This window comes from Moschus berezovskii, chromosome 15, assembly GCF_049115385.1.
Source record: "Moschus berezovskii isolate FMDL1 chromosome 15, NW_MosBer_1.0, whole genome shotgun sequence".
NCBI classification, from domain to species: Eukaryota; Metazoa; Chordata; class Mammalia; order Artiodactyla; family Moschidae; genus Moschus; species Moschus berezovskii.
Genome location: NC_142474.1, coordinates 29,369,434 through 29,379,979, shown reverse-complemented (window position 1 = coordinate 29,379,979; position 10,546 = coordinate 29,369,434). Strand labels below are relative to the sequence as shown.

General features: G+C 49.9%; 1 protein-coding gene across 5 annotated transcripts; it reads right to left on the bottom strand.

The window, feature by feature from the left end:
- Positions 1-608: 608 nt before the first annotated feature.
- On the bottom strand, positions 609-10,360 carry MTG2 (mitochondrial ribosome associated GTPase 2). 5 transcript variants are annotated; one of them, XM_088843913.1, is made up of 8 exons: positions 8,277-10,358; positions 8,045-8,170; positions 6,482-6,687; positions 4,620-4,767; positions 3,871-3,986; positions 3,206-3,424; positions 2,904-3,042; positions 610-2,189 (listed from the first exon to the last, which is right to left on the bottom strand). In XM_088843913.1, the coding sequence occupies exons 2-8, from the start codon at positions 8,061-8,063 to the stop codon at positions 1,795-1,797; spliced, it is 1,242 nt and encodes a 413-aa protein (XP_088700039.1). In that variant the 5' UTR covers positions 8,064-8,170; positions 8,277-10,358; the 3' UTR covers positions 610-1,794. The 5 variants fall into 5 exon arrangements, with proteins under 5 accessions (XP_055289891.1, XP_088700039.1, XP_055289857.1 ...); XM_055433882.2 differs by having other exon boundaries at positions 8,045-10,358; XM_055433908.2 differs by lacking the exons at positions 8,045-8,170; positions 8,277-10,358 and adding an exon at positions 7,846-8,038 and having other exon boundaries at positions 6,482-6,703.
- Between the last annotated feature and the right edge of the window lie 186 nt (positions 10,361-10,546).

Genomic DNA, 10,546 nt, shown 5'->3' with positions numbered 1-10,546 from the left:
CGGTGGCCACCCTGGCCCAGAAGGCGCTGAGCCCACTGTCATCCACGGGGGAACCGAAGGCTGAGAAAGTGGAGAGAAGTCCTCAGGGGAAGCTGGTGGCTGAGCCCCGGGGAGATGGAACCAGTGGGGAGGGATGACACCGGACAGAAACCACCTGGAGGAGGGAAAGCCGTGAGAAAAGCCAGGGCCCCACAGCCCACGCCCCGATGGCCCGACGCAGACCCAGGGAGGGTACAGGGAGTAAGCATGAGAAAGCAATGTCCCTGTTCAGGGCCAGAGATCAACAGGTGATGCTCCAGGCTGATCAAGGTAGTAAGAGCTGCTCAGACTTCGGAGCAGATCACTCAGCAAAACGGCCAGAAGAGGCAGGTCTAGGGGAGCTGGGACGGCGGCTCTGGCTTGGCGTCCACCAGGTCTTTTAAACGTCTTTAAAAGCAACCTAAATGCACTGGGTATCTGCCACTACACACTTGCTCATTCCACAAATGTATTGGCGCCCCTGAGGGTCAGGTCCTGAGGCTCTGGGGAACCCAGTGAGAACTAGACGAGCCCCTGCCCCTGCAGTGGGGCCCTGGCGGGTCAGCTACACGGGCATCTTAAGCGTCTCTGCCTCTGAAGAGTGAGTGTGGCGGGGGCCCTGTGGGCAAGATGAAAGGCCATTGGTAATTAAATGCTACTCAGACCTGGCTTTACTTTGTGGTGGCCTGAGAGAACAAACAGATGCAAAACCCATCTCTGGTTTCCAGAACACAAGGACCTCTGAAATTACAAGACATTAAAATAAAGCTTCGGGTAAAGAACTCTTGTTCTTGTTGCAGATTTGATGTTAGATCAAAACGGAATTGCTCCTGAAAGCTGAGGCACCGGCTTATTGTTTGAGGTCTGCCCAACCCCCATCAGGCAGGAACGACGCGGGTCTGACTGATCCAGAGGCTCAGATGCCTTGAGACCCTGACGCCAACTGCCAGAGAGCCTGTTCCCCTGCCCCCCCCACCCCGCAGGGACACGTCAGGGGCATCAGACTTTAGCCGGGGGGAAACAGAAGGTGAAGACCACCTTGCTTGATACATGGGTTTGTCTTCATTAGGGCATCTGCAGTTGGGGGACCCTGAGGTGTGGGTACAGATCCTAGTGACACCTAGAAACACAGACCTGTCCCTGACCATCCTGGGGCTCAGGCTGCTGACACCCTGCTTGCAGCCCGCAGTTAATAACCCACCGTGAGGCCCAGGTCGGATATTGGGAGCATTCAGTCGTGAAGCTCAGCTTCCATAGAGCACAGCACTGTCTGGGATGACAAGGCGGGAGTCACCCTCACTGATTCCCTGTTTCTTCACAGCTGGGCACCTGCAAAAGCTTCCTCGCCCCCTGCCTCATGCAGCAAATGGAGCATCCCTGTGAAAAGGTGTCAACAGCTGTGGCATCAGAGGCCCACCTATGCCTCAGCTGCCACCACCTGCGAGTCAGCTCTGCTGACGCTGGCTCCTGTCCACGTGGCCATCTGGTGACGTCAGCCAGCATGTAGTCCCTGCTATTAATAACTAGGGGCCAATTAACACAGATGAGCCCATTACAGCATGTCACTCACACGCAGGCAGGTGTGGAAGCACTGGGGACAGACTGGCGGGGGCAGGAGCGTCCGCTGCCCAATACACCTGGGTCTTGTCCCAGGGTAAGGGGTGTGGTTGGGAGCCCTGAGTTGGCAGGAAGGCCCCTGCACCAAGGCCTCCCCATTCCTTGGGGCTCCCTCCTCATCTCCAGTCACAGTTGGCCTGCCAGGCGCTGCCTCCTCTGCTACCACCGCAGCGGCTGGCGGCCATGCTCCAGCTCGGTGGCCACATGGCGGTCGTGCAGTTCCTTCAGACGCAGCAGCAGCTCCTCCAGGTTTTCCCCGGTGGCCGCCGACAAGGCAATGGCCTCCTGGCCGAGGCGGGCCTGCAGCTGGGGCAGCCAGGCCCTGGCCTGTGGGAGGTCGATCTTGTTTGCCACGACGGCGTAAGGTCTCTTGGACAGGCCTTCGTTGTATTGCTCCAGCTCATACTTCAGGTGGTCCAGTTGCGTCCAGGGCTCCGGCACTGAGAGGTCCACCAGGAACAGGAGGAAGGGGCAGCGCTCAATGTGCCTGAGGAAGGCCAGACCAAGGCCCCGGTTTTGGTGGGCACCCCGGATGATGCCGGGGATGTCAGCCACTGTGGAAGAGATAAGCAGTCAGGAGGGAAGCCTGGGGCCTCTGAGCCCTGAGACTTTCCTTCCAAGGAATATCTCATGAGTGAAGTCGTTCAATTTTCCGCCTTGCTGATTCACCAGGACAATTCCATCTGAGGCACTGCAGCTTCCAGTCTTGCTAATGCTTTGAAATATTTGGGTGACTGGCATGATGACAGATCAGTCTAATAAGAACTACTTAACATATTCCAATCTCTCTGACTTCAAAAGTGATTCAAAAAAGGGGAAAACGGCTTCCTGTAATCTATTAATAATTTGATTACCGATAGAAATTATGATAGAGCCCTCTGCAAATATAAAGTGCTATACAAACCATGTTGCCAGCAGGCTATTTTTAATGGGTACATTATCTTCTGGAAAAAGTTTTCCTCTCTCAAAATGGTACAGGGAAAGCTTTTAAAATCACATGTTGTCCACATGACTGATGCTGCCGAATTCCCCGTAGATGGAAGAGAAGAATAGAGGTGGTGAAAAGGAGTAATTTCCTCAGGTTTGAAATTTAAACTCAAATTTCCAAACTGCCACTAACAGATGCCTGGGGGAGAGGGTGGGAAGCAAATCTAAACTGATTTTGATAAAGAACTATAATTTTTAAATGAAGGAAAACAAGGCTGCATGTAAGTTACATAAGCATGGCTCTGAATTCCACCGTCACCCAGTCCTCTGAGAGATCCTACCTGCTATTTGCTGGTGGTCCTCATAGTGAACAATCCCCACGTGGGGGTTCAGGGTCGTGAATGGGTAGGAGGCCACAGCGGGCCTTGCATTTGAAATGGCCCGGAGAAGCGAGGACTTCCCTGCATTGGGGAATCCAATCTGGAAGACAGTGAAGACTATCACCACAGAATCTGTAACTGGTTGGGTCAGGGAGTCTCAGGTTGGGAACAGGAGACAAGCAAGAGCAGGGCTCCTGATGAAGCCAAGAGGATCTGATAGGAGAAAGTGGGCTACCCGGCCGCCACGATGCACAAACACCCACCAGTCCAGCATGTGCCACCGTCTTGAGCTCCAGAAAGAGGACACGCTCCTGGCCCGGCTGTCCAGGGGTGCAAGTTGTGGGTGCGCGGTTGTCGTTAGCCAGGAAGAAGCGGTTACCCTTCCCCCCTGACCCGCCCACTGCTGCAATGAATTCGTCTCCCGGGCGCGAAAGGTCAGCCAGGACTTCATTTCCCTCCTTCACCAAAGTGCCGACGGGGACCTGAAACACAACAAAGCGTTTTTAGGGGCTCTAGAGAAGGGGGTACTTCCAAGCTCCAGAGGGAGGAGGGCCCTCAGGGTTCTGTGGGGCAGGCTGCACAATGGCTTCTCCCAGTAGCACTTCTACAGCATCAGGGTGAGCAGAGCATCTGCAAATGAGAGCGAAGCTGAGGGCATGAACCCACTGCTCACATCGAGATGCCCCAGGGGGATAGGGCAGGGGAGGCTTGCAGGGCTGCAGATAGGTACTGCGGACCTGTGGGTCCCCTCGCTGGAAGACAGAATCGTCTCATGACTGTGAACAGGTCACAGGTGCATATGGTATGAAACTGACAGAGAGTCCCCATCTGGGGTTGCTCCGTGGAAGACGGGCCCCTCTGGACCACTCGCAGGACCTAGGAACCTGACAGCCCACAGGGTGGACAGGGGACTCCGCGCCTGGCCTACCTGAATGTAGAGGACAGCGCCATTCCGCCCAAAGCAGTTCTTCCTGCCGCCATCTTCGCCATCAAACCCCTGGTACCGCGACAGGACAGAGGACAGAGACTTGACACGCTGGTCAACTGGAAGTCAAAGCAGGAAACGTCACCGCCCTCCGTGTTAAAGGTAGACCCGTCCCATTTCGTCAAGTTTCTCTTGTTCAGATTAAGAATGCACACGGGATGAACTCATGGCAAAAGTCACCAAACCAGCAATGAGAGTTTTTGAAAAAGCTAAATTCTTATTTTCTTTTAAAAGATACTGCAGTTTCCAAAAAATTCACAACTACCCACAATATCCTTGTGAGTTTGAAAATAGCTGTACTTTATTATTATGTTGTGAATGGCTACTAACTCTAAGTGGACTAGTTTGCTAGGGCTTTGTGCTCCATGTGTGTAGGGGCGATCAACACCCTTTCAGCACTTGATTGAGATAGTAACAGTAACAGATTTAACGCTTGGACATATGGTACCAGAATGTTAGATTCCCTGATAGTCTTTATGTTCCTGAAATGTTAAAAAAACAACAAACCATCAAAGTTAGTTTGAAAATTGGTTTGGGGTAAAATATCTAAATGTGAACATCCACGCAATTTAATAAAATGATGTCCACACATTGGTTTTGAATTCAAATTCCTGTTAGGGCAAGAAAGTGCAAACTCCCCATCCAGAGATGGCAGACACAGTGAACTTTCCCAGCTGCCCAAGGGCACCTGCCTCTCAGGATGACATGGCCCCCGTTGCCTCCATCACCACCGTCAGGGCCTCCAAACTCCTTCCGGGGTTCGCTGTGAAAGCAGCTCACCCCACTGCCTCCGCGTCCCCCTCGGACAAGCACTCGGCGATGATCCACAAAATGCCGTTTCTGCAGAGAGCACAGGGGGCCCTGATTAGTATTAACTCCGCAGTCCTTCCAAGGACCAAGTAGCAGTTTGAAAGGTACCTTTTCTACCTAGGAAGAGCTTTAAAATTAGATGCTAATGATACTAAGATTGCTAATCTCTCCTAAAATGCAAACATAACAAAGAGTTCCCAGAAGTCACTGCTATTTGCAGGCAAATGTAAATCCACGACCCAGATGTAAAGAGTGGTCAGAGTGGAATACACACCCCAGAAACAAATGCGACACTAACAACCTAAATACAGCACAGCACATGAGACACTCCTTAAAGCGTCTTCCTAGATTTTTTCAAATAGAAACACACTATTGAAATAACAGAACTTTACTAATGAAGTTTCTGTTCCTCAGCATGAGACACTGAGAGTGACAGTCCCTGGACCACTGCCAGGCTTCCCGCTAAGAGCAGAAGTCTTCTCTGGCCAACCAAGTAGGTCCACATTTTTAAATGTGGTGATGCAAACAGAGCTCTAATCTGTGAGCAAGTTCTTCTCCAGGTCCCTAAAGGAGCTACAACCGACCTAAAGAATTAGAACTAACTAACCGACCAGGCTAATGTTTAATAAATGTTCACTCACACAAGATGTCCAGCTGCCCGAGGTGCCAGGGTGCAAGTTGCGGCTACCACCCCAGCCCAGCTGCCCTGTCCCAAGAAGCCTGCCTGCTTCCCACAGGAGCGCACAGGCAGATGTGGCCGCCCCCACACAGCCCCTCTGTGGGGACCAAGGCATCTGCATTTCCATAAGCAGATCTTTTTTTAAAAAAGGAAAACACACAAATATTTTAAGATGCTCTGGCACCACCACATGGAAAAACCATGAACTACTATTCAAAAACACAATGCATAATTTTGAACATGATGCAAAGCAACCTGATGGGAAAAAAGCACAACTGATGAGCACCGTACAGAAGATAAAACTCAGAGTCAATGTTTACATTCTAGGGAGGAGACATAACCACTGGAAACCTGATACATCTGAGTACACTTGCTGACTGCCAAAGTAATTTTTCCACAGGAAGTACTCTCTGCCCTAATGAGCCTCATGTGGAACTCCCTACTTATTAGAAAACAAAGTGGTCTTAAACACGTACATTCATCAATTTGATTAAAGATCATTCATATTTTAAATAGGTTTTGGTAAACAGAAGAACAAAAAAAAGTGCAACTTTGAGAACGACAAAACTAAACGTCTATGCGCCCCCCTCCAATGTTATAAATTGAGAACTATTCACACATATTTAACAATATGAAAGTGAAAAGTGAAAGTGTTAAGTCACGCAGTTGTATCTGACTCTTTGTGACCCCATGGATTGTAGCCTGCCAGGCTCTCCTGTCCATGGAATTCTCCAGACAAGAATACTGGAGTGGGTAGCCGTTCCCTTCTCCACGCATTTAAGAATATATATAATACTTATCTCAGACACATAAGCTAGTGATACAGGAGTCTGGGCACCCTCCTGGTGAAGGGAGAGAACACCCAGAAGGGTCACCACTTCCAGCACCTGGGCACCACCTTGGGGCCACCACAGTTTTGCCCAGCACAGTACTAGGTATCCACAGGCCTTCATCTCATGTCTTCATTTTCAATGAAGACAAGGTAATGGGAGCTCAAAACAATACCCTGTGACTTCCAATGAGGAAACTGGAGGCAAATCCCTTCAGGGTTTCTAGAAGTCTCACCAGTTTTTTCTCCGAGAGTGGCTGCTTCCTGGGGGGTTCCTGATGCTTGGTGCAGTCCGCACAGCTGACTGAGAGCAGCCTGGGAGAAGCGCGCAGCAGAAGGCGGCTGGGCCCAGGGACCGTGTGGGCTGCTAGCATCCAGAACCCCATACCCTCCAACACCGCTTGGGGTCTCGCTGAGAAAAGCCTTGAAGGTATCATGATTCCTTAACAAAAGGCAAACTGGTAAAATAAGACATCTGGTTTAAACCTGAACATGAAATAGAAACTAAAGAAGTGTGGGCGCCTGGGCCAGAAAAATCCTGATGTACATTTCTGAAATAAATGAGCCCACGAAAGAAGTTCTCACCTCACTCATCAATTTCCACACAGGTCAGGCCCTCTTAGCCCATATGCCACTTGGAAGGAGTTCCCTGGTGACCTAGTGGTTAGAATTCTGGGCTCTCACTGCCAGAAGCCTAGGTTCACTCAGTGGCCAGGGAACTGAGAGCCCATAAGTCTCAAGGCCAAAAAAAACCCCCAAAACGAACCCATTTGTTTCTTACAACCCTATGAGGGGTAACACCGCATACTGGATTTTTCCCATTTGCTTTTTGAGACTCCTTTCCCACCCTGCTCTGTTTCAAGAGAATACCCTGCAGGACTACCCTCAGTTGCCTTGCTGTTGGGCAGAGACTGGACGGAGTAGCAGAAGAGCTGGATACTGACTGAAGGTTGCACCACCAGCCAAGGAGATCATGGCTACGCTCCTCTGTCCTGGTCCTTCTCCTTACCCTGCAGGTGTCCAGGAGTGGAAGCAACTCCATTGTCACCAGCTCCAGAAAAAAACACCAACTCTGCTGTTTCCCTGAGTGCTCCCCTTCAAATGGGGGCCTTTACCCCTTCCTTAAATTGCCCTCAAGAGACCGTGCCAGGATTTCGGACCCCTACATTTTGCACGCCCATTTTAAAGCACTGGAGGCTGAGACTCAAGAGAGGCTGTCACTTGCCCACTTCACATAGTATCCTCACTACACCAGTGATTCACAGCAGTGTTCTTCAAATGCGGGACACACACAGGACCACCATCCAGTGCACCAAGGCAAAGGTCATTTTTAAAGACTCAATGTCGTGTTCCTTAACTCTGGACACGTTTCCGCTGCTAAAATCTATCTGCCTGAGAACTGTCACTTAAAAGTGTTTCTCCTTTCCGCTGGTGTCTCGGGAAGGGTCCTCTACAGAAGGAAGCCCCCTTCTGAAAGGCCTGCGAGCAGGACAGCCCGGGGTGCCCGACCAGGACGAGTCTGGGAGGTCCAGCCTGCCCAGAGCTCCCTGAGCAGGACGCTGCTCCAGCAGAACTGTTTACCACACGAGTTCACGCTCACACTGTTCTGTGCGACCGCGCCACCGCAAGTCGAGAACACCCGCGAGGACCTCGGCCCGTGGGCGTCTCCGGGCTGCCGGAGCGGGCCCACGAGGGCTAAAGGGAAGCAGGAAGCCCGGGCCAGGGACTCGAGGGCGCGCTCGGTCCCACGCCCGTCCCCTGCCCTCTCCCACGAGTGCCCGGACGCTTCCCACACTCACCATCCCGGGGGCACGTCATTTCCGGTGCCGCCTCCAGGGGTCACTTCCGGGACCGGCCCCGCCTGCGCAGGGTTCCTCAGCGCGCATGTGCGGGAGAGAGAAGGGCTACGGGCCTCCGGGTAGAGCCTAGGAGGGTTTCCAGCAAGTGGGCGGGTGTTTCTTTTGAACCCACGGACTCCAATACTGCCGGCCGGGCAACCCTGTCCCACCGCGGCTTCCGGCTCCCCATTACCTCACGGAAACTCAGTTTTCAAGTCGGTTCTCGAAGAGCCGGTTTATTAATCACACCAAAGGCATAAAACAAGACGCCAAAGTCCGACTGAAGAGAGAAACGGCGGATGAGGACGGTTGTCCGAGGACGGCCTGTGTTAGCGAACGAGACGGGGCGACCTGCCCGGTCACGGCCGGACGGTCAGACGCCCACCTCTGGCTCCGAGGCTGCGCGGCCGCCGGCGCTCAGCGACCGCCGAGGCGAGGCTCCGGCTGGACGCGGGAGAGGTGCTCGGCTGGCCGGGCCAGGCCGGAGGTGCCGAGTCCAGAGGGTCACCGCCCGGCCGCCCGCACCTCAGCCGGGAGACCAGGCGGCACCGACCACGCCGCGCGGACGACTCGCTTCGGCCTGAGCTTCCGCAGACACAAGAGACACGAGAGAGTGACGAGCCGCTGGCATCACTCCCCACATGACATAAAAGTGGACGGCACGTTAAATAAACATTTTGTTATTAATCATTAAATATATTAACACCAACAATCATGTATAAATTAGGAAATAAATGTACAAACTATTTCACAAAGTGCTTTTTAAAATATATACACAACATTCAAGAAATTCTTAATGTAAGACATTTCAGATTGAAGTTTTGGGATAAATTTTTTTCAAGTGTCCTTTTCCTTCAAAAAGTATTAATACAGCACTTAAAAAAAAACACACACACACACAAAAGGCATATTCCCATATTGGCAAAGAATAAAAATAAACTATTTTCACAGTTCTCTGAAATGGTTTAACATTTTTAACGGGAAATTTTAATCCCCGATTGAGTTTGCAAATTACTTCTATGAAAATTGTCAGGAAAGAACACAACAAAATTAAGGGAAATGACTCCCTAAATTGAAATTGCTAATGTCTGTGTCATTTAGCAATTAAGGGCTCTCACTTAAGTAATTTTAATATAGAGATGTATTTTTTAAGCCCTTACTAGTGTTAAGGGTTTCTAAAACCCTAAAGTCTACAAAATAAACACTTCTATCCCACTGTCCGTGAGTCTTTCTCCACAGAAGAGGACAGAACGTCCTAGAACAGGACTTGTACTGGATCCCAGCTGTCCCTTCAATGAGCCCTGGCACTTCATCTGTAAAATAGTAACTGTCGCCATGTTCCCAGTGGGGACGGAATTCATTCCGCTAGAAACACATTAAAAATGTCTTATAGACTGCAAAGCATCCAAGTATGGATAAAGTACTACTTTAAAACGTAAGACTTCACTAAAATATCACCTTCAGTAGACTTGAGATATCAAGAATTGGATTTTTTTTGTATTTTCTTGGTTCTTGGATATATGTCAGCATTTACCCAAAAATGTTTTTAAAGGGGCCATAATAAATACGGGTATTATTATCCAAGTAAAGGTTGATAAAATGTCTGTATGACTTACTGGTGAAATGTAGAATTTTTTCTTTGACCTGACTTTTCCACATGAGCTATCTTTAACGTTTGTGTAGAATTTAAATGGCATTTAATGTCCTAGGAATGTAAAAACGACTCAAATTTCTCTATGTAAGAGCTTTCCTTCTCTTTAGGAAGAACACAGTAAAATTAGTGGTGTTCTCTTTAAAAATAAGATGTGAATTTCAGATATTCCTAAATGAAAAGGAAAGCTCGCTTGGAGATCTGAATAAGCAGGTTCTGGAAGAAGTAGTATAAAATAAGTTACCAACTCTTTGGAGAATTCGGTGTCACTATTTTAAATTATGAATTTAGAATTGAGCATATTACATATTAAAATTCCAGAAACGACCATCCGATAAACAAGGGTCAAACCCAAAGTAATTCTAGAGGACTACCCTCTCCTTCCTTCAGTAGTACCGCTCTCCCTGGGTGAGGCTGATCACAGTTGCCTTCTTGGATTCCTACTTATTTGGAACAAAGTCATTGATCACTCTTTACTTTGTAATACAAAAACGTGTAACTTTTTGGATAAACAACCTGTGAGAGACACAGGTAAGGAGCGAGCTCTGGAAATAAAGGTTCACAGCCTCTTCAAGTGAAGCTTATTTATCCTTTCCATTGGGTAACATAGACTGATGCAAACCACAGAAAATGCCTCCCCCACCTCCCCCGCCTTGACGCCCAGGAAGAGGCTGCCATCCAGGGGCAGAGCAGCCAGTGAGAGATAAGTTTACAACCCCCAGTACAAACGTGAGAGGACAGTCAGACCTCAGGTCTGTTCATAAGAGCACGCAGACTGGGGCCTCTGGTAGGTTTGTACCATCACTGGGCAC

Bases quoted from the DNA above. Each gene is read 5' to 3' on its own strand.
- MTG2 (XM_055433882.2), bottom strand. The intron at 3,987-4,619 runs GCAGGTGCCCTT...TTTGACTTCCAG, and splicing joins GGGCCATGTCATCCTGAGAG to TTGACCAGCGTGTCAAGTCT. The intron at 3,043-3,205 runs GTGGGTGTTTGT...ACTGTCTTCCAG, and splicing joins CGGTGGCACATGCTGGACTG to ATTGGATTCCCCAATGCAGG.